Source organism: Lutra lutra, chromosome 18 (assembly GCF_902655055.1).
Source record: "Lutra lutra chromosome 18, mLutLut1.2, whole genome shotgun sequence".
NCBI lineage: Eukaryota > Metazoa > Chordata > Mammalia > Carnivora > Mustelidae > Lutra > Lutra lutra.
This window is the reverse complement of record NC_062295.1, coordinates 23,933,854-23,960,635: the sequence shown is the minus strand read 5'-3', so window position 1 is coordinate 23,960,635 and position 26,782 is coordinate 23,933,854. Positions and strand designations below refer to the sequence as shown.

General features: G+C 46.9%; 1 protein-coding gene and 1 long non-coding RNA gene across 2 annotated transcripts; one reads left to right on the top strand and one right to left on the bottom strand.

Moving 5' to 3' along the window:
• The first annotated feature begins 369 nt into the window (after positions 1-369).
• Positions 370-15,773, top strand: LOC125091016 (uncharacterized). The gene is made up of 3 exons (XR_007124555.1): positions 370-412; positions 12,430-12,432; positions 15,694-15,773. It is a non-coding gene; the product is annotated as an uncharacterized LOC125091016 (long non-coding RNA).
• Positions 15,774-16,811: 1,038 nt separating this feature from the next.
• On the bottom strand, positions 16,812-25,263 carry TRIM72 (tripartite motif containing 72). Its single transcript, XM_047714376.1, has 7 exons — positions 24,987-25,263; positions 24,163-24,559; positions 20,980-21,075; positions 20,663-20,893; positions 20,167-20,189; positions 19,168-19,286; positions 16,812-18,158 (listed from the first exon to the last, which is right to left on the bottom strand). The coding sequence occupies exons 2-7, from the start codon at positions 24,550-24,552 to the stop codon at positions 17,584-17,586; spliced, it is 1,434 nt and encodes a 477-aa protein (XP_047570332.1). The 5' UTR covers positions 24,553-24,559; positions 24,987-25,263; the 3' UTR covers positions 16,812-17,583.
• Between the last annotated feature and the right edge of the window lie 1,519 nt (positions 25,264-26,782).

Below are 26,782 nucleotides of genomic sequence, written 5' to 3'. Positions count from 1 at the left end.
TAATAATAAAATAAAAATTATATTTTAATATATTATATATTCATATGATTCAAGATTCAAAAGGTACAATAATGTACACAGTGAAAAATTTCTCTCCTTGTCCTCCCAGAATCATAGTACCAGTTTCTCATACTTCTTTCCCAAGATAATCTAGGACTATACATGTGCTCATGTGTGTGTTTTCTCTAATACATGTACTTTTTTATTATTTATTTCAATTTTTAAGACTTTTTTTTTTTTTTTGACAGAGAGAGATCACAAGTAGACGGAGAGGAAGGCAGAGAGAGAGAGAGCGAGGGAAGCAGGCTTCTTGCTGAGCAGAGAGCCCGATGTGGGACTCGATCCCAGGACCCTGAGATCATGACCCGAGCCGAAGGCAGCGGCTTAACCCACTGAGCCACCCAGGCACCCCGTTAAGACTTTTTTTTTTAAGTAGACTCCACTCCCAGCATGGAGCCCAGTGCAGGGCTTGAACTCATGACCCTGAGATCAAGACCTGAGCTGAGATCAAGAGTTAGACACCTCAACCTACTGAGCCACCCAGGTGCCCCTGAATTTTTTTTTTTTTAAGAAAACATCTTTTTTTGTTTTTGTTTTTGTTTTTTCGTTTCAGGAGAAGAATTTAGTGATTCATCAGTTGCATATAACACTCATTACGTCAAGTGCCTTCCTTAATACCCATCACCCAATTGTCCCTTTCCCCAACCCACCTCCCCTCCAGCAATGGTCAGTTTGTTTCTTCAAGTTCAGCCATCTCTTGTGGTTTGCTGATTTTGTCTTATTTTATTTTTCCCTACCTTCCCCTATGTTCATCTGTTTGGTTTCTTAAATTCCACATTTGAGTGAAACCATATGGTATTTGTCTTTCTCTGACTGACTTATTTTGCTTAGCATAATACCCTCTATTTCCTTTTTTTTAAGATTTTATTTATTTATTTGACAGATCACAAGTAGGGAAAGAGGGAGGCACAGAGAGAGAAAGGGAGGCAGGCTCCCTGCTGAGCAGAGAGGCCGATGCAGGACTTGATCCCGGGACCCTGAGATCATGACCTGAGCCAAAGGCAGAGGCTTAACCCACTGAGCCACCCAGGTGCCCCAATACCCTCTATTTCCATCACATCATTGCAAATAGCAAGAGTTCATCCTTTTTGATGGCTGAGTAATATTCGTGTGTGTGTGTGTGTGTGTGTGTGTGTGTGTGTGTGTTTGCCACATCTTTATCCTTTCATCTGTCACTGGACATATGGGCTCTTTCCATATTTTAGCTGTTGTGGACATTGCTGCTATAAACATTGGGGTGCATGTGCCCCTTTGAATCACTATGTTTGTATCCTTTGGGTAAGTACGAAGTAGTGCAATTTCTGGGTCATAGGGTAGTTCTATTTTTCATTTTTTGAGGAACCCTCATACTGTTTTCTAGAGTGGCTATACCAGTTTGTATTCCCACAAACAGTGTAAGAGGGTTCCCTTTCTCCACATCCTCACCAACATCTGTTGTCTCTGACTTGTTAATTTTAGCCATTCTGACTGGTGTGAGAAGGTAGCTTATTGTGGTTTTGATCTGTATTTCCCTGATTTCCCTAAATCACCCCAGTGATTTAGAGTATTTTTTCATGTGTCTATTGGCCATTTTTATTTCTTATTTGGAAAAATGTCTCTTCATGTCTTCTGCATTTTGGGGGGATTTTACTTATTGATTTGAGAGATACACAAGCACACAAGCACAAGTGCAGGGGGAGCAGAGGCTCAAGAGGGAGAAGCAGATTCCCCATTGAATAGGGAGTCTGCCATGGGGCTCAATTCCTGGTTCCAGGATCATGACCTGAGCCCAAGGCAGACACTCAACCAACTGAGCCACCCAGGGGCCCCTCTTCTGCCCATTTCTTGGTTAGATTGATTTTTGGTGCTGAGTTTGATAAGTTCTTTATAGATTTTGAATATTACCCCTTTAGTTTTGTTGACTGTTTCTTTTGCTGTTCAAGAGCTTTTTATTTTGTTGAAGTACCAATTGTTCATTTTTGTTTTTATTTGCCTTTGGAGACGTGTCTAGCAAGATGTTGCTGCAGTGAGGTCAAAGAAGTTGCTGCCTGTGTTCTCTAGGATTTTGATGGATTCCTGTCTCACATTTAGGTCTTCCATCCATTTTGAGTTTATTTTTGTGTATGGAGTAACAAAGAGGTCTGGTTTCATCCTCTGCATGTGGCTGCTAATTTTTTCAATATCTTCATGTGTTAAAGAGACTGTCTTTTTACCATTGGATATTCTTTCCTGCTTTGTAAAATATATATATATATATATATATATATATATATATATATATATATAATTAAGAAATCTCTACAGGGGCACCTGGGTGGCTCAGTGGGATAAGGCCTCTACCTTTGGCTCAGGTCATGATCTCAGGATCCTGGGATCGAACCCCACATTGGGCTCTCTGCTCAGTGGGGAGCCTGTTTCCCCGTCCCCTGCCTGTCTCTCTGCCCACTTGTGATCTCTGTCTGTCAAATAAATAAATAAATAATCTTAAAAAAAGAAAAAGAAATCTCTACACACAGCATGGGGCTCAAACTGCAACCCCAGGATCAAGAGTCACATGCTCAACTGACTGAGCCAGTCAGGTGCTCCTCTAATACATGTATTTTAAAGGTTAATATGTCAAAACTATATCTAAAAACCAGTATCACTTGTTTATGAATAGAAGGTAAGAGCAACACATAAATATAATAAATACAAAATAAAATTAAATTCCTAGAAGTCTTTGCTTATTAAATGGTCTGAGCTGGAGATGCGATTTCTCTGTTAAAAAATGAGTAAGTGTCAGAGAGGTGCTAAGTACCAAATGGAGACTTTCTCCTGAACTGAATCAGCAAGTTTATGGAACCACCAAAAAGAAAATAATATTCTCATGTGTCAGTCACTAATGAATGCCAAGGTTGTCCTAGTAAAACCAACTTAAAATTTGTAGAACATTCCTTCCAGAGGCAGAACTTACTTCGTCTTTGAACTGTAAACTAGCTCTGAGTTAGAATCAGCTTTGCCACCTCCTACCAGTATACCTATCCGCATACTGACACTCATTGGTTTGAAGAAAACAACAGGGGCACCTGGGTGGCTCAGTCTGTTGAGTGGCCAACTCTTGATTTTGACTCATACCATGATCCCAGAATCCTGGGATAGAGACCTGCATCAGGCTCTGCATTCAGTAAGGAACCTACTTAAGGATTCTGTCTCTCCCTCTCCCTCTGACACTCCTCCCATTCTCGCTCTCTCTCTCAAATAAATAAATAAAATCTTTTTTAAGTTTTAAGTAAATACATAAATAAATAAATAATTCAGGCACCTGGGGGCTCAGTTGGTTCAGTGACTGCCACCCAAGTGTCCCTAAACATAAATTCTAAAGCACTCCTTTTGTAACAAAAATTAGGAATTAGGATGCTCTAAACAAATTAAGGATCAAAGTTCATACTCCAGTTCGAAATATTTTAGGGACAGGAATTTTTCTACCAGACTGAACAGTGGTGGTATTACAAAGAGTGCATGCTTAGGATTCAGAAGTCCCTTCTTGCTGGGAAGAGCTCATAGTGTAGAGAGAAGCGTGCCCTCAGGCACTTAGAGGGCACAAAATATACTGCTCAGATGACACTTAGGCCAGAGATTTTTAAAGTCTTCCTCCAAAAACTGCAAGAAAAAGAACCCCATAAAGTTAAAGGATAAGTTTCCAATTAGGAAAAAATATTTACCATATATGTCTGTAATTGATAAAGGAAAAGTATGCAGAATACATAAAGAGCCACTATAACCCATTAAGAAAAATGAGCAAATGGGGATGCCTGGGTGGCTCAGTCAGTTAAGCATCAGCCTTCAGCTCAGGTCATGATCCCAGGGTCCTGGGATCAAGTCCCTCATTGGGCTCCTTGCTCAGCTGGAAGTCAGCTTCTTTCTAACCTCTGCTTGCCTGTTCTCTCTCTTTCTCTCTCTCTCTCCCTCTGACAAATAAATAAATAAAATCTTATTTAAAAAAAAAAAGAAAAGTGAGCAAGTGATGTGAACAGGTGGGGTTTTTTTTAAGATTTTATTTATTTAGCCTGCCTGTTCTCTCTCTCTCTTTCTCTCTCTCTCCCTCTCTCTCTCTGACAAATAAATAAAATCTTATTTAACCAGGTGGTGGGTATTAGAGAGAGCACGGATTGCATGGAGCACTGGGTGTGGTGCCAAAACAATGAATACTGTTAACGCTGAAAAGAAATAAAAAATTTAGAGGGGGGAGGAGTCAAGATGGCGGAGAAGTAGCAGGCTGAGACTACTTCGGGTAGCGGGAGATCAGCTAAATAGCTTATCTAAAGATTGCAAACACCTACAAATCCAACGGGAGATTGAAGAGAAGAAGAACAGCAATTCCAGAAACAGAAAATCAACCACTTTCTGCAAGGTAGGACTGGCGGAGAAGTGAATCCAAAGCGACGGGAAGATAGACCGCGGGGGGAGGGGCCGGCTCCCGGCGAGCGGCGGAGCAACGGAGCAAAATCAGGACTTTTAAAAGTCTGTTCCGCTGAGGGACATCGCTCCAGAGGCTTAACTGGAAGCCCAGGCGGGGTCAGCGCGGCCTCAGGTCCCGCAGGGTCGCAGAAGGATCAGGGGTGTCTGAGTGTTGCAGAGCTTACCGGTATTAGAACAGGGAAGCCGGCTGCAGAGACAGAGCCGAGGAGTGACTCTCAGCTCGGGGTTGCCTTGAACCGGTCGAAGGCTCGGTCAGCTCGGAGCGTGGCCGGAGGCCAGGGTGGCGGGAGTCATTGGGCGCTGTTCTCTGAGGGCGCACTGAGGAGTGGGGCCCCTGGCTCTCGGCTCCACCGGGCCGGAGACCGGGAGGCCGCCATCTTCATTCCCGTCCTCCCGAACTCTACGGAAAGCGCTCAGGGAACAAAAGCTCCCGAAAGCAAACCCGAGCGGATTACTCAGCGCGGCCCCGGGTAAGGGCGGTGCAACTCCGCCTGGGGCAAAGACGCTTGAGAATCACTACAACGGGCCCCTCCCCCAGAAGATCAACGGGAAACCCAGCCAGGACCAAGTTCACCTACCAAGGAGAGCGGCGGAATTCCAGAGGAGAAGAAAGCAAAGCACGGAACTCATGGCTTTCTCCCCATGATTTTTTAGCCTTGCAGTTAATTTAATTTTTTTTTCTTTTTCAATTTTTTTTTCTTTTTCTCTTCTTCTGCTGAATTTTTTTTAACTTTTACCGTTTTCTTTTTTTAACGTTTTTTAAATAGTTTATCTAATATATATATTTTTTTCCTCTTTTTATATTTTTTCTTTATCGGCTTTCTTTTTTTTAATAGTTTTTTTTTTCTTTCTTTCTGAACCCCTTTTTATCCCCTTTCTCCCCCCTCACAATTCGGGATCTCTTCTGATTTGGCTAAAGCATATTTTCCTGGGGTTGTTGCCACCCTTTTAGTATTTTACTTGCTCCTTCATATACTCTTATCTGGACAAAATGACAAGGCGGAAAAATTCACAACAAAAAAAAGAACAAGAGGCAGTACCAAAGGCTAGGGACCTAATCAATACAGACATTGGTAATATGTCAGATATAGAGTTCAGAATGATGATTCTCAAGGTTCTAGCCGGGCTTGAAAAAGGCATGGAAGATACTAAAGCAACCCTCTCAGGATATATAAAAGCCCTTTCTGGAGAAATAAAAGAACTAAAATCTAACCAAGTTGAAATAAAAAAAGCTATTAATGAGGTGCAATCAAAAATGGAGGCTCTCACTGCTAGGATAAATGAGGCAGAAGAAAGAATTAGCGATATAGAAGACCAAATGACAGAGAATAAAGAAGCTGAGCAAAAGAGGGACAAACAGCTACTGGACCACGAGGGGAGAATTCGAGAGATAAGTGACACCATAAGATGAAACAACATTAGAATAATTGGGATTCCAGAAGAAGAGGAAACAGAGAGGGGAGCAGAAGGTATATTGGAGAGAATTATTGGAGAGAATTTCCCCAATATGGCAAAGGGAACAAGCATCAAAATCCAGGAGGTTCAGAGAACCCCCCTCAAAATCAATAAGAATAGGTCCACACCCCGTCACCTAATAGTAAAATTGACAAGTCTTAGTGACAAAGAAAAGATTCTGAAAGCAGCCCGGGAAAAGAAGTCTGTAACGTACAATGGTAAAATATTAGATTGGCAGCAGACTTATCTACAGAGACCTGGCAGGCCAGAAAGAGCTGGCATGATATATTCAGAGTACTAAATGAGAAAAACATGCAGCCAAGAATACTATATCCAGCTAGGCTATCATTGAAAATAGAAGGAGAGATTAAAAGCTTCCAGGACAAACAAAAACTGAAAGAATTTGCAAATACCAAACCAGCTCTACAGGAAATATTGAAAGGGGTCCTCTAAGCAAAGAGAGACCCTAAAAGTAGCAGATCAGAAAGAAACAGAGACAATATACAATAACAGTCACCTTACAGGCAATACAATGGCACTAAATTCATATCTCTCAATACTTACCCTGAATGTTAATGGGCTAAATGCCCCAATCAAAAGACAGTGGGTATCAGAATGGATCAAAAAACAAAAACCATCTATATGTTGCCTACAAGAAACTCATCTTAAACCCGAAGACACCTCCAGGTTTAAAGTGAGGGGATGGAAAGAATTTACCATGCTAATGGACATCAGAAGAAAGCAGGAGTGGCAATCCTTAGATCAGATCAATTAGATTTTAAGGCAAAGACTATAATAAGAGATGAGGAAGGACACTATATCATACTCAAAGGAACTGTCCAACAAGAAGATCTAACAATTTTAAATATCTATGCCCCTAACGTGGGAGCAGCCAACTATATAAACCAATTAATAACAAAATCAAAGAAACACATCGACAAGAATACAATAATAGTAGGGGATTTTAACACTCCCCTCACGGAAATGGACAGATCATCCAAGCAAAAGATCAACAAGGAAATCAAGGCCTTAAATGACACACTGGACCAGATGGACATCACAGATATATTCAGAACATTTCATCCCAAAGCAACAGAATACACATTCTTCCTAGTGCACATGGAACATTCTCCAGAATAGATCACATTCTTGGTCCTAAATCAAGTCTCAACCGGTATCAAAAGATTGGGATCATTCCCTGCATATTTTCAGACCACAATGCTCTAAAGCTAGAACTCAATCACAAGAGGAAATTTGAAAAGAACCCAAATACATGGAGACTAAACAGCATCCTTCTAAAGAATGAATGGGTCAACCAGGAAATTAAAGAAGAATTGAAAAAATTCATGGAAACAAATGATAATGAAAACACAACGGTTCAGAATCTGTGGGACACAACAAAGGCAGTCCTGAGAGGAAAATATATAGCGGTACAAGCCTTTCTCAAGAAACAAGAAAGGTCTCAGGTACACAACCTAACCCTACACCTAAAGGAGCTGGAGAAAGAACAAGAAAGAAACCCTAAACCCAGCAGGAGAAGAGAAATCATAAAGATCAGAGCAGAAATCAATGAAATAGAAACCAAGAAAACAATAGAACAAATCAACGAAACTAGGAGCTGGTTCTTTGAAAGAATTAATAAGATCGATAAACCCCTGGCCAGACTTATCAAAAAGAAAAGAGAAAGGACCCAAATAAATAAAATCATGAATGAAAGAGGAGAGATCACAACGAACACCAAAGAAATACAGACAATTATAAGAACATACTATGAGCAACTCTACGCCAACAAATTTGACAATCTGGAAGAAATGGATGCATTCCTAGAGACATATAAACTACCACAACTGAACCAGGAAGAAATAGAAAGCCTCAACAGACCCATAACCAGTAAGGAGATTGAAACAGTCATCAAAAATCTCCAAACAAACAAAAGCCCAGGGCCAGACGGCTTCCCGGGAGAATTCTACCAAACATTTAAAGAAGAACTAATTCCTATTCTCCTGAAACTGTTCCAAAAAATAGAAATAGAAGGAAAACTTCCAAACTCATTTTATGAGGCCAGCATCACCTTGATCCCAAAACCAGACAAGGATCCCAACAAAAAAGAGAACTACAGACCAATATCCTTGATGAACACAGATGCAAAAATTCTCGCCAAAATACTAGCCAATAGGATTCAACAGTACATTAAAAGGATTATTCACCACGACCAAGTGGGATTTATTCCAGGGCTGCAAGGCTGGTTCAACATCCGCAAATCAATCAATGTGATACAACACATTAATAAAAGAAAGAACAAGAACCATATGATACTCTCCATAGATGCTGAAAAAGCATTTGACAAAGTACAGCATCCCTTCCTGATCAAAACTCTTCAAAGTGTAGGGATAGACGGCACATACCTCAATATTATCAAAGCCATCTATGAAAAACCCACCGCAAATATCATTCTCAATGGAGAAAAACTGAAAGCTTTTCCGCTAAGGTCAGGAACACGGCAGGGATGTCCGTTATCACCACGGCTATTCAACATAGTACTAGAAGTCCTAGCCTCAGCAATCAGACAACAAAAGGAAATTAAAGGCATCCAAATCGGCAAAGAAGAAGTCAAACTATCACTCTTCGCAGATGATATGATACTCTATGTGGAAAACCCAAAAGACTCCACTCCACAACTGCTAGAACTTGTACAGGAATTCAGTAAAGTGTCAGGATATAAAATCAATGCACAGAAATCAGTTGCATTTCTCTACACCAACAACAAGACAGAAGAAAGAGAAATTAAGGAGTCCATCCCATTTACAATTGCACCCAAAACTATAAGATACCTATGAATAAACCTAACCAAAGAGACTAAGAATCTATACTCAGAAAACTATAAAGTACTCATGAAAGAAATTGAGGAAGACACAAAGAAATGGAAAAATGTTCCATGCTCCTGGATTGGAAGAATAAATATTGTGAAAATGTCTATGCTACCTAAAGCAATCTACACATTTAATGCAATTCCTATCAAAGTACCATCCATTTTTTTCAAAGAAATGGAACAAATAATCCTAAAATTTATATGGAACCAGAAAAGACCTCGAATAGCCAAAGGAATATTGAAAAAGAAAGCCAAAGTTGGTGGCATCACAATTCCGGACTTCAAGCTCTATTACAAAGCTGTCATCATCAAGACAGCATGGTACTGGCACAAAAACAGACACATAGATCAATGGAACAGAATAGAGAGCCCAGAAATGGACCCTCAACTCTATGGTCAACTCATCTTCGACAAAGCAGGAAAGAATGTCCAATGGAACAAAGACAGCCTCTTCAATAAATGGTGTTGGGAAAATTGGACAGCCACATGCAGAAAAATGAAATTGGATCATTTCCTTACACCACACACGAAAATAGACTCAAAATGGATGAAGGATCTCAATGTGAGAAAGGAATCCATCAAAATCCTCGAGGAGAACACAGGCAGCAACCTCTTCGACCTCAGCCGCAGCAACATCTTCCTAGGAACATCACCAAAGGCAAGGGAAGCAAGGGCAAAAATGAACTTTTGGGATTTTATCAAGATCAAAAGCTTTTGCACAGCAAAGGAAACAGTTAACAAAACCAAAAGACAACTGACAGAATGGGAGAAGATATTTGCAAATGACATATCAGATAAAGGGCTAGTGTCCACAATCTATAAAGAACTTAGCAAACTCAACACCCAAAGAACAAATAATCCAATCAAGAAATGGGCAGAGGACATGAACAGACATTTCTGCAAAGAAGACATCCAGATGGCCAACAGACACATGAAAAAGTGCTCCATATCACTCGGCATCAGGGAAATACAAATCAAAACCACCATGAGATATCACCTCACACCAGTCAGAATGGCTAAAATTAACAAGTCAGGAAATGACAGATGCTGGCGAGGATGCGGAGAAAGGGGAACCCTCCTACACTGTTGGTGGGAATGCAAGCTGGTGCAACCACTCTGGAAAACAGCATGGAGGTTCCTCAAAATGTTGAAAATAGAACTACCCTATGACCCTGCAATTGCACTGCTGGGTATTTACCCTAAAGATACAAACGTAGTGATCCGAAGGGGCACGTGCACCCGAATGTTTATAGCAGCAATGTCTACAATAGCCAAACTATGGAAAGAACCTAGATGTCCATCTACAGACGAATGGATAAAGAAGATGTGGTATATATACACAATGGAATACTATGCAGCCATCAAAAGAAATGAAATCTTGCCATTTGCGATGACGTGGATGGAACTAGAGGGTATCATGCTTAGCGAAATAAGTCAATCGGAGAAAGACAACTATCATATGATCTCCCTGATATGAGGGAGAGGAGATGCAACATGGGGGTTGAGGGGGTAGGAGAAGAGTAAATGAAACAAGATGGGATTGGGAGGGAGACAAACCTTAAGTGACTCTTAATCTCACAAAACAAACTGAGGGTTGATGGGGGGAGGGGGTTGGGAGAGGGGGTGCGGTTATGGATATTGGGGAGGGTATGTGCTATGGTGAGTGTTGTGAAGTGTGTAAACCTGGCGATTCACAGACCTGTACCCCTGGGGATAAAAACATATTATATGTTTAAAAAATAATAATAAAATTTAAATTTAAAAAAAAAAAAGAAGGATATTGGTCTGTAATTTTCCTTTCTGATGGTGTCTTTTCCTGGCATTTGTTAGGCATCTGTTCAGGTTTTCTATTTCTTCCTGGTTCAGTTTTGGTAGTCTATATGTCTCTAGGAATGCATCTGTTTCTTCTAAATTATCTAATTTGTTGGCATATAGTTGCTCATATTATATTTTATATATTTATAATTGTATTTCTTTGGTGTTGGTTGTGATCTGTCCTCTTTCATTCATGATTTTATTTATTTGGGTCCTCTCCCTTTTCTTTTTGATAAGTCTGGCTAGGGGTTAATCAATCTTATTAATTCTTTCAAAGAACAAGCTCCTAGTTTTATTGATCTGCTCTACTATTCTTTTGGTTTCTATTTCATTGATTTCTGCTCTGGTCTCTATCATTTCTTTTTTCCTGCTGGGTTTAGGCTTTATTTGCTGTTCTTTCTCCAGCTTCCTTAGGTATAAGGTTGGGTTGTGTTCTTGAGACCTTTCTTGTTTCCTGAGAATGGCTTGTATTGCTATATACTTTCCTCTTAGGAAGACCTTTGCTGCATCCCAAATATTTTGAACAGTTGTGTTTTCATTTCATTTGTTTCCACAAATTTTTTTTAACTTTTCTTTAACTTCCTGGTTGGTTCATTCATTCTTTAGTAGGATGATCTTTAGCCTCCATGTATTTGAGTTCTTTCAAACGTTCTTCTTGTGACTGAGTTTGAGTTTCAAAGCATATTCCAAAAATATGCAGGGAAAGATCCCAATCTTTTGGTGCCAATTGAGACCTTATTTGTGACCCATGATGTGGTCTATTCTGGAGAATGTTTCATGTGCACTAGAGAAGAATGTGTATTCTGTTACTTTGGGACAGAATGTTCTGAATATATCTATGATGTCCATCTGGTCCAGCCTGTCATTTAAGGCCTTTATTTCCTTGTTAATCTTTACTTAGATGATCTGTCCTTATCAGTGAGGTGGTGTTAAAGTCCTCTACTATTATTGTATTATTGCTGATGTGTTTCCTTGATTTTGTTACTAATTGGCTCATAGAATTGGGTGCTCCCATTTTAGGAGCATAAATATTTACAATTGTTAGATCTTCTTGTTGGATAGATCTTTTAAGTATGATATAGTGCCCTTCCTCATTTCTTATTAAAATCTTTGGTTTAAAATCTTATTTGTCTGATACAAGGATTGCCACCCTAGCTTTCTTTTGATGTACATTATCATGATAAATGGTTTTCCACCCTCTCACTTTAAATCTGGAGGTGTCTTTGGGTCTAAAATGAATCCTTTGCAGACAGCATATCAAAGGGTCTTGCTTTTTTATCCAATCTGATGCCCTGTGTTTTTTGACTGGGGTATTTAGCCCATTTGCATTCAGGGTAACTATTGAAAGATATGAATTTAGTGCCATCGTAGTGCCTGTAAGGTGATTGCTACTGTATATTGTCTCTGTTCCCTTCTGGTCTATGTTATTTTTAGGATCTCCGTTTGCTTAGAGGACCCCTTTCAATATTTCTTGTAGGGCTGGTTTGGTGATTGCAATTTTTTTTTAAGATTTTATTTATTTATTTGACAGAGAGAAATCACAAGTAAGCAGAGAGGCAGGCAGAGAGAGAGGAGGAAGCAGGCTCCCTGCTGAGCAGAAAGCCCGATGCGGGGCTCGAACCCAGGACCTGGGATCATGACCTGAGCCGAAGGCAGCGGCCCAACCCACTGAGCCACTCAGGCGCCCCTGATTGCAATTTTTTTTAAAATTTTATTTATTTGACAGAGAGAGATCACAAGTAGGCAGAGAGGCAGGCAGAGAGAGAAGAGGAAGTAGGCTCCCTGCTGAGCAGAGAGTTCAACATGAGGCTCAATCCCAGGACCCTGAGACTATGACCTGAGCCAAAGGCAGAGGCTTAACCCACTGATCCACCCAGGTGCCCCAGTGATCACAATTCTTTTAGCTTCTGTTTGTCCTGGAAGCTTTTTATCACTCCTTCTATCTTCAGTGACAGCCTAGCTGCATACTTTTCTTGTTTAGTACCCCACCTATTCAAACTTTAAAGGCACACATGCTAGACCACAGAAACTCCACCACTCAGAATCTACCCTAGAGAAACCCTTGTGCGTGTGCATATAGGAGCATATACAAGGATGCTCATTGCAGCAAGTTCGTAATTACAAAAAATAGAAACAAATACCAATTAATCAGGGAATGATTAAGTAAGCAATGCCACATTCATATAGTGGAATACTATAGAGCAGTTAAAAGGAGAAGGTACACTTTACATATTACATGGATAGATCTCCTAACTATACGACTAAATGAAAAAACATGTTGTAGAATATGTCATGTTTATGAAGAGTATGATATCATTTATATAGAAAGAAAAATATAATACTATGTATTTTCTGTGGAACATATATGTACAGGAAGTCCCAGCAAACTACTCCCCAAACTGACAACAGATATTATTTCTGATGAAGAAGAAAAAGAAGAAATTAGGAATGGGTGGGGGAGGGAAACATGGTCAGAGAACATTCCCCTTATCTGTAAGATATTATTAAGTATATTTGTACATCACCAGGCTCACCCATCCCCCCAATCCCTTCCCTCTGAAACCCTCAGTTTGTTTCCCAGGGTCCATAGTCTCTCATGTTTCATCTCCCCCTCTGAGTTCTCCCCTTCATTTTTCCCTTCCTTCTCCTAATGTCCTCCATGCTATTCCTTATGTTCCACAAGTAAGTAAAACCATATGACAATTGACTTTCTCTGCTTTACTTACTTCACCAGTATAATCTCCTCCAGTCCCATCCATGTTGATGCAAAAGTTGGGTATTCATCCTTTCTGATGACTGAGTAATATCCCTTGTGTATATGGACCACATCTTCTTCATCCATTCATCTGCTGAGGGTATCTCAGCTATTTCCACAGTTTGGCTATTGTGGGTGATGGATATTAAGGAGAGCATGGATTGCATGGAGCACTGGGTGTTATATGCAAACAATGAATCACTGAACACTACATCAAAAATTAATGATGTGAAGGGGAGGTGAACAATGAGAGACTATGGACTCTGAAAAACAATCTGAAGGGTTTGAAGAGGTGGGGGGGTGGGAGGTTGGGGGAACCAGGTGGTGGGTATTAGAGAGTGCACAGATTGCATGGAACACTGGGTGTGGTACAAAAACAATGAATACTGTTATGCTGAAAATAAATTTTAAAAAATGATTAATAAAAAAAATTAATGATGTACTGTATGGTGACTAACATCACATAATAAAAAAATTTTAAGTATACATGTGCATTTCTTTAATTTTTTAAAATAATTTTAGGAATTCATATCCCTGAGGGTCTAGAAGGCTAGATCCACATCGCCAGTACAAATGCAGAAGTTTGTGGACATCTCTTATTTGATCTCAAAAATTTTCATCAATTTTGTACTGCATAATATGTTTGTTTTAATATGAAACCGTTTGCAATGTTTACTTATGGGTTAAATTATAGAACTTTTTCACTACCACTACCATCAAGAATAATAATAATCTTAGTATAAAGTTGATACTCCAAGAGGCATCATGCACTAATGGAGGTCCTTCATGGCTATATCATCACGTTCCCAGAGGCTACTTGAACCTCAGGGATAGAGGCAACAGAACCAGAGCATCTGGGTGGCTCAGTAGGTTAAGCATCCACCTTCAGCTCAGGTCATGATCCCAGGGTCCTGGGATCACCCTGTGTGATCAGGGAGCCTGCTTCTCCCTCTGCCTCTGACTCTCCCCAACTCACTCACTCTCTCAAATAATTGTGGGTTTTTTTGTTTTTTTTTTATTTTATTTATTTGACAGACAGAGATCACAAGTAGGCAGAGAGGCAGGCAGAGAGAGAGAGAGAGGAGGAAGCAGGCTCCCCGCCGAGCAGAGAGCCCGATTCGGGGCTCGATCTCAGGATCCTGAGATCACAACCTAGGCTGAAGGCAGAGGCTTAATCCACTGAGCCACCCAGGCGCCCCTCAAATAATTGCTTTTTAAAATAAAAAGCCTAGTAGATCTTGAGTTATGAAGACAGATAAAATATCAGATAACAGGCTCTCAATAAAAGGGTTTTTTGGGGTCTTGTTTGTTTGTTTGTTTGTTTGTTTGTTTGTTTTTGCAGTGTAGCATGACCCTGGCAGGTGCCAGTTTGTTCCTGTACACAAAGAAGTCAGGAGGTACAGGAAACCTCTCAGCAGCCGGTTGCTCTGTGTTCTTAGAGTCTCCATGAAGGGGAAGGACTAAAGGAGAAGGTTCTGGTCTTTGGAGGCATGGGTGATGGAGTAACCCAGCTCTGTGCTCCCATTTCAACTTCCTACATCACCAGGAAGATTCTGGATTGTTCAGGTGGCCAACATCCAACAAGGAACACTCTGACTAGGCAAAGTTTGCCACAGACATGTCCCATCATGAAAGCCTTTGCCTCAGGGACCCCACCTCTCTCACTCAGTCAGCCATAGGCAAGATCCCAGGGTCGTTTCCCGCAATGCACACAGCTCAAGCCAAGGTAACTTTATGTAGAAAGAAACTGCAGCAGCTGTGAAAAGAAATTTTCTTGACAGAACTCCAACAAAGGGGAGCAAAGACTGAGGGCAGCAGCTGAAGAGCCATGAAATCCATCCCTGCACCTGTGCCAAGCACAGCTCCCAAAGCCAGCTCCCAAAAATGACCCAAACACGGCAGGGACACAAAGGTGGGCCCATACTGGGACACACAGGGCTTTCTGCACAGGCAGCTTGTAGAGAAGTCCCCACAACCATCAAGGACACTTTCATCCAAAATTCCCTCCCTCTCTCCTTCACTCAGGGTCAGACTGGCATCACAATCTGACAGCCCTGTTTGCTCCCACATGGGCATCTTCCCTCATTTAATGAGAGAACCCTTGACATTTAATGCTGTCTTGGCACCTGTTTCTCAGAGCACCTAATTCTTCAGGAAGGGGCTTTGGGTTCTTGGATGTCGCCAGTCCGTGACAAGGAGGACATCGGAATGCACCTTGTAAAGGTGAGCTGGGGTCTAGAGAGCATAGGAAATCGTGTGAAATAGTGTTTTAGGAAATTCCTATAGGATGAGTGGGAAACAGAAAAAAGCATTCCTAACAGAGTTATGTGGTGTGGCGACACGGACCCCGAGAGGTCAGTAGGGCCAGAGTGTAGATGTGGCTGGAGAATAGCAGGGTGTCCCAAGTGCTGAGCCAAAGATCTAGGGCTTTCTTTTGCAGGGAACACGGAGTTGTTGAAAGTTTTGAGCAACCGGATCCCACCACCACATTTGTGGGTTGTTGTTGTTGTTGTTTTTTAATTTTATTTATTTATTTGACAGAGAGAGAGAGATCACAAGTAGGCAGAGAGGCAGGCAGAGAGAGAGGAGGAAGCAGGTTCCCTGCTGAGCAGAGAGGCTGATGCGGGACTCTATCCCAGGACCCTGAGATTATGACCTGAGCCAAAGGCAGAGGCTTTAACCCACTGAGCCACCCAGGTGCCCCCACATTTGTGTTTTTGCTAAGATGAGATGGGTCAAGACTAAAAGCCAGGTGGACAATAAGAGGTTATTAGGCCTAGCAATAGGTCACTTGTCTCTTCGCTAAGATTTAATGGGGAAGGAATCTGAATATAACCGTCTCTATTAATGCTACTGAATTTTACAACCAAATACCCTTAGTGTCCAAGAACTATTCCTCTGGGAGACACAGCCAGGAATGCCCCCCAGCCAGACCTTGAGGCCTTTCTTATCCTACCCACACCTTCCTTTCACTCTATCCCCAAGAAAATTCCCATACTGGCACCTGTTTCCAGGAGTTCCCATGCCCTTTCACACATCAGCAGCAGCATGCTGGCACAGAGAGCAAATGGCCCCATACCGTCACCTCTCGGATAGGAGAGACATCAGCCTCCAGTCCCACCTGCTTGAGTCCCCACAGGCCTTTCCCTCTAAGGAAGAGGAACTGTCACTCTGGGCCTCAGTGGTAACTCCAGGGCCCAAGAAATGGGCCATTGAGCTAAAACCAAAGAAGGTGTGAACCAGTGAGTAAGCAGTGAGGGGCCAACCCAGGAGAAGCGGGGTTGGTGGGGGAGGCCTTCTATTCTCCACAAGCAGCAGGGCCCAGGCTGGGATCCGCATCAGGCTCTTTCTCTGGGTTGGCAGCTTGGGGGATTACTTCAATGTCCAAGACACTCAGTAATCATACTCCAGAGGCGAAAGGAACTAGTTAGGGGTCAGTTTATTCACTCAGCATGGTATCTGGCAGTTTTTCAATGACTGTTGAATCTCCAGAGGAATATAGTGTGGGTTTTCTATTCCTGCGAGCTGAGAGCTATCTGATAACTACCTCTGTGTAATGGAGAGCTGACTGAACAGACCAGGGTCCAAGTCCGGGGTTCTCCAGGTGATCCTACTTGTAACCTGCAGCAACAGCATGGCCCCAGGAACTTGTAAGGAAAGCAAAATTTTGGTCTGCCCCCAGACCTAGCGAACCAGAAACACAACACTCTGCTTCAACAAGTCACTGTCACATGCTTTGAAAAAGTTATTTTGATGCACCCTTAAGTTGTAGAACCATAAAGGGAAAGATCTTTCTGTGTGGTGAGTCTGGACTCCACACACACACACACACACAAGCCCCAAGGCCACCAGGAAGGAGGGAAAAGGGGCTCTTTGCTCTCCAGAGTTCTTCAGTTCCCCCACCCCATCCCGACCCGAAACCTGACCCTTTTCAATCCTTCCCTCAACTTCAATTTCTTGCTGGAACCCTTGGGGCTTCCTGGTTCCCAAACTGGGGTTTCCTCGCTGACCTGACTTTAGATATCCCTCCCCCACACCCACCCCAACCCCTCCAACCCCGAACATCTCAGAACTCTTAAGAGTCTCCAGTCCCCAACCCCCTCCGCCCTGCCTTCAGTCCCAACAGCCCCTGCCTGCCCAGCCGCCTTCCAGGCATGAGGACCCTGCAACACTCCCCAGCCCAGCAGGCGGCTCAGGCCTCCTCGCCATCAGCCCCCACGAGGAGCAGCGGCTGAGCGTTTTTGCCCTTGTCGTGCCAACACACGTCGAAAAAGGGGTACACGGGCCCGGGCAGGCGCTCATGGAAGGCAAAGAGCAGCTCGAGGGCGTCGGCGTCACTGGCATCATAAAAGGAGAGGACTCCGTCGGCAAAGCTCAGGTAGATCCCGATTCGCGTCGGCCGCCTCTCCGCAGTGCGCAGGGCGCGCGGCTCTTTGGCCTCGATGTGCGCCTCCAGGATCTTGCCGTCCCGCAGCCCGATCAGCCAGAGGCCTTGCGAGGGCAAGGCGTGCAGCCGGCCGCGGCGGCTGGCCTGGGCCGCAATCACGCCGAGGGCCCAGCGCGGCTTGTCGCCCACCTCCACCTCCCAGTAGTGCTCGCCATCGGACAGTAGCTGGTGCGCCACCACCGCCACAGCCTTGTCGAACTGGCACGGGTCCTCCCCGGCCGGCGGCGCCTTCTGATCGCAACACTCCACGCGGCGGCCAGAGGGAGACAGCACCAGACTCGGGTGGGCGGTGCTCGGGTCAAAGGTCAGGTCCTTCATAACTGTGGGGGGGCGGGGGGAAGAGTGGTCAGGCCCCTGCGTGTCTGCCTACCGCAAGCTCCTCCCAATCAATTTAGAGGCCAGCGGGTCTGCCCTCATCCCTCCCAGCATCTTTGAGAGGTGAGCCCCTCTCTGCTTCCTGCCCTGGGCCAAAGACTGGATGTCTCTGAGCTTCAGTTGACTCTGCTGAAAAACGAGGCCATAACTGCCTCCTTCCAAGGTAGGAAGGATTCCGTGGATACGGGGCTTGTAAGTCTGTAGCTAAAGCCCAGGTCACAAAGCAGGAGACAGGAAGCCTGGTCCTAGGCTAGCCCCCACCTCGCCCAGCTGTATGACTACAGTCAAGTCTTTTTTTTTTTTTTTTTCTTTTTAAATTTTATTTTATCTTCTCAGTGCTCCACGATTCATTGTTTATGCACCACACCCAGGGCAGTCAAGTCTTGAGCCAGTCTCTGGGCCTTACTCTTGCCTTGGATAAAACAGAATCCCCTCCCCTCCCCACCCCAGGGCAGTCAGGACTATACCAGCCCTGTGCACGTGTCCTGGAGTTCTGTAACTAATGCCACTTCACTGTGACCTAGCTCTCAGGGGTGGCCACAAGAGTCACTCTCTGGCTTAGGCCCATCCCCAGGGCACCAGCTCTGCACATCCTCAGCCTCCAGCTAGCAGCCATGATCATCGCCGCCATCCAGCGGTGGGAGGAACTGACCCAGGATCACACAGGGCTCAACCCCCAGGCCCCAGCCTCCCTTGCTTGCCAACGGCAGCAGCAGCTTCCCGGCAAGCAGAGTCCTCCCCACGTCAGTCACCCACCCATGAACCCCATGCCTCAGAGGTTCTTCTCTGAGCACAGGTTACAAGGTGCAGAGCAAACACCAGAGGTAAAGGAGCAATGGGCACCTTCTTCGATGACCTCCCATCTGGGACTGAGAGGTCTCTCTTGTGTAGTCAGGACCTCCCCTCAACCACACGGTGACAAACACAAACCCGGAGACAGCCCCTCCCCCGTACCTGGCATCAGAGCCCGGAACATCTTCCTCCACACCTGGAATTTGAAGTCATCTGAGATGACAGGCAACTGGATATCCAGCCGGGCAGGTGGTGGTGATTCTGCCAGGATCTTCTGTAGCCTGGGGGCAGGGAAGTGGGGGCAGGTGTGTGTGTGGAGGGACTTCTTAGAGGAGGCATGGTGCAGGGGCAGGGCACAAGGTGTTACCCCAAAGAGAGGATGACTGGGCTGTGGTGGAGTTCCAGGATCTCTCCTGTGTCACCCCTGGCTTAAAACTCTGTCAGAGTTTCCCTTTGGAAGGATGAGAAAGTTCTAGAGGGAGATGGTAGATGCCACTGAACTTAAAATTACATGCCAAAAAATGATTGAGATGGCAAACTTTACATGGTGTATATTCTATCATAATTTTTTACTTACTTACTTATCTCTACACCCAGTGTGGGACTCAAAAGTCACGACCCCAAGATCAAGGGTCACAGATTCCACCGACTGAGCCAGCCAGGAGCCCCCACCAAAAAGAAGAAGAAGAACCTTCTGTTGGGATAAGGGCCAGGCTCCTTAGCCCTTCAGTTTGACCTCACCTCCCACACTGGCTTCATCCTCTCTCCCTCTTTCCAGTCTTGGCTCTTGCCCTTCTCATTGTCTGCTGTGTCTCCTCCCCCAACTCTTCACCTCATCAATTCCCATCACTCCTCCACGGCCCCATGCAAATGTGACCTGCTCTGCGAAGCCTACCCCAGCCACCCCCTTCCCACCAGGGCAGCACTGAGCACCTACTGACGCCTGTGTCCCCGCCCATGTCCATCCCCAGCACCTGTCTGGGAGGTCCCTGAGGATAAGGACCAGGTCAGGGTCAGGGTCATTTCTGTGCTCAACACAAATGCAGGCAGATGGCGGTGGATGGAATGGGGGTGTACAGTCTTGCTGCGATTAGAGGGTGAGCCAGCAAGTGTGAAGACTAGGGCAAGTTGGGAAGAGGGGCAGGGCCAAGTGGATCTCACCTGCTGGTCACCAGACAGTATTTCTGGAAAGAGAGATAAAGAGATGGAGGTGAGGCAGGCAGGGGAGACACTGGGGACTTCTGAGGATGGACGGACCACCAGGAATGCTAAGTGGGAGGTCAGGAAGAATCAGAAAGAGCCAAAAGGAACCCAGAATTTAAGGCCAACCCTAGCTCTTTGCCTCTGTGTGAACTATAAAACTGCACTCCCTTTCCTCAAGAGACCAATTCCACCGGGTAGATGATTGTCCAAATAAACACACAAACCTATAATGTCTATGATATGAATGATGACCATTTAGATTCAGTGTCCTTGTGCAGTGTGTAACCTAAACAACCATAACAGCAGCCCCAGGGGCCCATCCCTCTCCGATGTGTAACCCAGCCTTGTCCCTGTCCCTCTCTGGACCTCAAAGTCCATGTCTGACAATGGGATGAGGTCTCTAGGTACCGAACCCTGGCTGAGAAGCAGAGAGGGTAGGTCACCCAGTGCTCACCATGAGGAACTCTGTCTGTGGCTTGTCGGCCACCTCCTCCAGGACTTTCTCCATCTGCCGTAGCTGCTCCAGGTAAGAGTTCAGGCTGCCCAGCTCTCGTCTCAAGGCGACCCCCGCCTCACTCCGCACACGCTCTGCCTCCCGATCCAAGGAGCCCTCCAGTGCCGCCAGGAACACCCGCATCTTGCCCAGCTGATCCCCGACAGCCCCCCGGAACTGACGCACCGTCTCCTGCAGGAGCAGACAGGCAAGAGCACTAGGCTAGGAGCCCCTGCCCGACGCCTGGTACCCAGGCCCTGCCGCGCTGAGCCACTCACCTCCACCTCCAGCAGCTGGTGCTCCAGCACAGCCACACTCTTTTCCTTGCACATACACGCCTCCTGCAGCTGCAGCTTCTGCTGGGGCAGTTGCGTCTGAGGGGCAGAGGCAGAAAGTGACAGGGCTGCCCCGGCCCCACCGGCCCCTCCCTGGGCCTGCCGTCTCTGGCTTGGCCTGAACACCAGCTCTCCCCCAGTCAGGTGGGCATCTCCCCACTCCCCAGACTCATGGGCAGATCTCTGGGCCCTCACCGGCACTGGTCCCGATGGCGAGAACGCCCTACTCTCCCACTATTTCAGGAAGTCCTCCCTGGCCTCCCATCCCTCATCCCACACCCTGCGCAGTTAGCACCCTTAGCACAAGTCTTTGTGAGGGTGACAAATGCAAACGTGGCTTGGTGTCCTCCAGCAGAGGGGTACAGCGCTGACCCAGAAGGCCTCTTGGGGTCAGTGTGGGGTGTATGAGGAAGAAATGCAACCTCCTCCTCTCCTGGGGCTTTACCCCATCCTTAAAAGCAGAACAACAGCAAAACACCCCAGTCAGCCTTCCTACCTACCCAAGGGCTATGGGGGCAGGCAATTTAGTGAAAATGTCTGCCGTGTTGGGGCAGCTGGCTCTTTCAGCAGGTAGAGCACGGGACTCCTGATCTCCTGGTGGTGAGCTCCAGTCCCACCTTGGGGATAAATCTTACTTTAAAATATATATATATAGGGACGCTGGGTGGCTCAGTGGGTTAAGCCTCTGCCTTCGGCTCAGGTCATGATCTTAGGATCCTGGGATCAAGTCCCGTGTCGGGCTCTCTGCTCAGCGGGGAGCCTGCTTCCCCCTCTCTCTCTGTCTGCCTCTCTGCCTAGTTGTGATCTCTCTCTCTGTCAAATAAATAAATAAAATCTTAAAAAAAAAAAAAAAAAATATATATATATATATATATATATATATATATATATCTGCTGTGTCTACCAAACACATTTGTGGGGGGATCCTACTGTAGGCCTGCCAGTTCATAAGCCCTGAAATGCAGGTGTAGAGAAACTAAGAGCTCCTGCCGAAATCACTCTTAGTGGGAAAACTGCATGGCCCTGGAATCAGACGGTCCCAGGCCCACCCCAATGGCTTCCAACCTCGGTTTCGTCTTTTGCAGAATGGAAGCAGTCTTCCTCCCCTCACCCATAGCTGTGACAGATCTGTGGCCTCCTCCCTACTCCCCCTAAGGGAAACGGAGAGACCCTCTGGGCTCTGCCTGCAGATGAGTCCCAGTCTTAGCAAATGCCCCAGGATTAGCCCAGCCTGTCACAGGACAGGGCAGACCTGGTGGCTCTCAGCATGGAGCCCTCAGAGGTTCAGCAGCAACAGGGCTAAGCCATGAGGAAGAAGCGTGACGCCATCCTGGCTGCACAGGGAAAACTTGACCGCTGATGACCTCAAGAAGTTCAAACAGAAGCTGGAGGAGGAATCGCTGTGCCAAGGCTTTCAGAATGTCCTGCAGTGGCCACTCCAGCAGCTAGAGTCCCCACAAGCTGGTTGCCCTCACAAGCGGTAAGCACTACAGCTCGGGCTCTGTAGGGATCCGAACCCAAGGCAGTCATGCTGTGCGACATTGGCACTCAGGAGGATGCAGCTCAGTTTCGGGGGGTCGCATCAGTCCCCCGTTCCCAGCACATCCCATTTGACCACTCTTGAGTCCTGGTACATGGTCTCTGACCCAAGCCCTCTTTGTCGTCGAGGACCCAGGCATCCAGCCCAGCCCCAGCTTTCCTGTCTCCCTCCTCCATCAGACCCTTCTTGGGTCCCTTCTTCAGAATTCCTGCCAGCCCTTCCCTGTGTCTTAGGGCTGGGGCTGATTCGGATCCTGGCAGAATGTATCCCACCTCTCTGCCCCCTTAGGACTCCTGGGTCACCTGGTGCTCTGTTCCATGTCATGGACTCTATTTCCTCTTCGCAGATCTCTCTCTTGGGCCCAGACTGGGAGTCCTGGGGTTACCAGCAAAGGTGAGTCTCGGTTGGAAAGGCCCCTGGAAAGAGGAAGCTTCTGCACTGGTCTAAGAGCCACTAATCAGCACTGGGCAGGACTGGACAAGGCAGGAGGGGGACAGAATGTTAGGCTCCGTCCCTGGGAGAGTCTGGGGGCCTCGAATACCCGCCTGAGGACAGTGGTCTACCCTCTTTAGAAGTCTGGGGGCGAAGCAGAAGCGCAGTACGCTGTTTGTGGCTAAAGATAACCCGCAGAAGCCCACCCCACTCATCATTCCTGAGAAGCCAATGGCGGCTTCACTGCCGGGATTTAAGGACGGTTCCCTACCTCCAGAATCCACCTTGCCCCTCTCCCGCACCTGTCGTTTATTGTTCCCCAGCCCCACAAATGCTTCGTGGCAGACCTTCCTGGGCCTGTGTAGACACATACTCTCCCATAGCTGCATGCCTGTGACTTGCCACACGTCTGACATGAACGAGCCAGTGTGTGTATGTGCGTCTCTATTCACTAATCTCCGGGTATCTTTTCTGAGCACCCGTGGGAATCGCAAACCTTGGGGTGAGCACAACTGTGTGTTGGCTCTGTAAGCAAGCGTTCAAGACTCCCAGCTCCATCCAGAAAAACAGGTGGATTTGGGTCTCGGTACCAACCTGGGCCTGCGCATAGAGGAGCGTTCCCAGGCCTGCCTTGCCCTCCCCGCCGGATGCGGTGCGCACAAGTTCAGCAGCTCCGAGGAGAACGGGGCTCAGCGAAGCAGCTTGGTGGCCTCCACCCACACCGCCCCCGCCGCCCTCCCCCAAGCCCCGCCCCTCTAGTTCCAGCTTCCCCGCCTACACCCGCGGAAGGGCCGCGACTCGCCGGCCCAGACACCTGTTCTCCTCCCGGCTCAGCCAGCTCTGCCGTGCAGCGGCGGCCCCCGCTAAGCCCGGAAAACCTAGGTTGGGGCCGCAGCGGTTTCCCAGGGCCTGCCCCTGAGTGCCTCTGGACCAGGCTCTCATCTCCGCCAGGCTCCTCCTTCAACTCGTCTGCCCCGATTCCCCAGCGGCCTCGCCCAGCCAGCGTCCCCCACAGCTGCAGGCGCCCCTGGCCCCGAAGCGCAGAATCCAGGTCAATGCGGGGACCTCCGGATCGGCCAGACCCCGCTCCCGCCAACAATCCGGTGCCGCCCCGGTTCCCCCGCCTCCGCAGGCAGCCGGATCGATTCCCGCACCTTGAGGCGCGCATGGGCTTCGGCGGCGGGCAGCAGGCGGTGGCCGCGGTGCGAACCGAGCGAGGCGCACACGCCGCACACGAGCGCTCGGTCCTGCTCGCAGTAGATGCTGAGCGGGTCGAGGTGCTCCTCGCAGTGGCCCTGCGGCACCTGCGCCAGCCCCTCCACCAGGCGCGCCAGCTGCAGGTTGGTGTTGAGCGCCTGTGGCCGCGTGAGTGCCTGGCAGCACGGGCAGGGCACCGTGCCGTCCGCCGCCGGCTCCCCAGCCACGCGGCTCAGGCAGGCGCGGCAGAAGCTGTGGCCGCACTCGGCCGTCACCGGCGCTTCGAACAGCTGCAGGCAGAGCGGGCAGGACAGCTCTTGGTGCAGGAGGCCCGGCGCAGCCGACATGACGGTCCTGAGTAGAGGAGGGGTCAGTCAGGGAGGCTCCGTGGAGAGCCCCGAGGTAGGCCCAGCCCCAGCCCCAGACAGGAAGGAGCCCCAGCCCCAGACATGAAGGATCCCCAGCCTATAAAGACCTCATTTCTCATACAGAAAAGGACTCTGGTTCTGGCCAACGCGGAGGAGGGACTCGATTTCGATCCCAAAAGCAGTCTCAGCTGCACTTCTCAGCTCCAGCCCCCGAAACAGCCACTAACAGGGACCTTGTCTCAATCCCAGTTCCTAAACGGGATCCAGGTTGCAGTCCTTCCCTTGTCTTAGCCCCAGCCTCAGCCCCTGCCCCAAGTTCCCCAGAGCCCCCACCCCTGCCCCTCTACCTCTCCAGGATCCCCAGGCCTCCCCTCCCCCCATATATTCAGGCCCACGGGACCCACAGGACTCACAGGTCTGGTTGGAGATCTTGGGCAAAAAGAGAGTCCTGGGAGGCCCACTCAAGGTCAGGCCCAAACTTAGCAGGGTCAGAGCTGTGTCTGAAAACAGGCAAAAGGCAAACAGCAAGCTCAGAGCAGAGTCGGGGGCTCACAGGCGCAGCTAGCAGTGGACCCCACTGGTGAGGGCACAGAGTGAATCACAGACAGACCCTCCCAGGCTGTCTTGGCCCCAGGACTATATTTAGTCGTCCTGCCCACCCCTTTCCATCACTTCTGGAAAGCGTTCTAAAAGTAAGGACTGAGTGGTCAGCGGACAAGCGTCACATGTCAAGGCCACCTGTCCTGGCCCATCCACTGGCCCCTCCCTGGCTCAGCCTGGAGCCAGAAATTACAGCAGGGAGACCGGGCCTCTCAAGTCACAGAAAAGACAGAAACACGATTGGGAGGAGTGTCTCCTTTCTCCCCCAACCCCCAATCCGCACTCTCCAGCCTCCCCCTTCCCTGCCTGTGGCCCATCCCCAGTTTGTCACCCACTTATTCACTTATTCCCCAAGTTTCTGGCTCTCCAAGATCACACTGACCCTATTAGCTCCACCAGCAGGAGAACAGGACCTGCTCACTCCAGCCTTGGCCTTTGGGCTTGCTGGCCCCTCGGCCTGGAACACTCTTTCAGACATGGTTTCCATCCTCCTCTCCCTCAGATCTTTACCCAATGTCACCTTTTCAGTGAGGCTTTTCCCAACTCCCTGATTTTAAATCTCACATCTCCCTTCCCCTGCCCTATTTTTCCCTATAACATTTATTACCATCTGACAAGCAATATTTTACTTGGGTTTTTTTGACTGATTCCTCCTACCAGAACATAAATTTTATACACTGCTTGTCTCCAATTTAGAATAAAGCATGTGCACACTACAGGTGCTCAGTAAGTACTCAGTGAATGAATAAACACACAAGGTCACTGAGTCCTCTTTTGGCCTCTCAGCCACCCTTTCAGCTTTTCCTGGATTTGTCCGTTTCTCCCTCCCTCAACCACATTCTGCCTGTCTTAATCTGAGTTTCTGCTTATGTTTCAGAAACATGAGGACTTTGGACTCTCTTTTTGCCTCTCTCTTGGGTTTGTAATGTCCATTCTTATTAATTTTATTCCAAATGAGCACATGAGGTGTTCTGGATCAGAGACAGTCTTACTAAATCTCTCCCAGGAAATAGTAAATGTCTGGCTCCCTGTGCCCTAGGATGATGGGATAAGAGCCAAGTTAACTGGCCCATGACATTAGCCAGATACCCTACAGAGGATCCACAAGGAAGAATTCCTTTCCGTGATTATCGAGGAGAAGAAATCAATTGCCCCTATCCCCTGCTTAAAGATCTTTTTTTTTTTTAAGATTTTATTTATTTATTTGACAGACAGGGATCACAAGTAGGCAGAGAGGCAGGCAGAGGGAGGGCGGGGAAGCAGGCTCCCCACGGAAAACAGAGCCCAATGCGGGGCTCCATCCCAGGACCCTGAGATCACGAGGCAGAGGCTTAACCTACTGAGCCACCCAGGTGCCCCCTTAAAGATTTTTTTCCTCCAACTCTTTGACAAGTAAATATATCTCCCCAGGAGCCAGATAACTCCCTACACGTCTCAGCTCAAGTCTTTGGTTTTGCTGTTTTTTATCCTGTTTTGTTTTTTTTTAATTTCACAAAGATATTTTACTTAACCCAATGTACCCAAAATATTATCATTTGACTTGTAACTAATATGAAAATTACTAATGTGGAGCACCCATCTGGTTCAGTTGGTAGACCACGCAACCCTG

Bases quoted from the DNA above. Each gene is read 5' to 3' on its own strand.
- TRIM72 (XM_047714376.1), bottom strand. From the start codon at position 24,552: ATGTCGGCTGCGCCGGGCCTCCTGCACCAAGAGCTGTCCTGCCCGCTC. The intron at 20,894-20,979 runs GTGAGTGGCTCA...CTGCTCCTGCAG, and splicing joins ACCAGCTGCTGGAGGTGGAG to GAGACGGTGCGTCAGTTCCG. The intron at 19,287-20,166 runs GTGAGATCCACT...CCCTGCCCCCAG, and splicing joins TACTGTCTGGTGACCAGCAG to GCTACAGAAGATCCTGGCAG.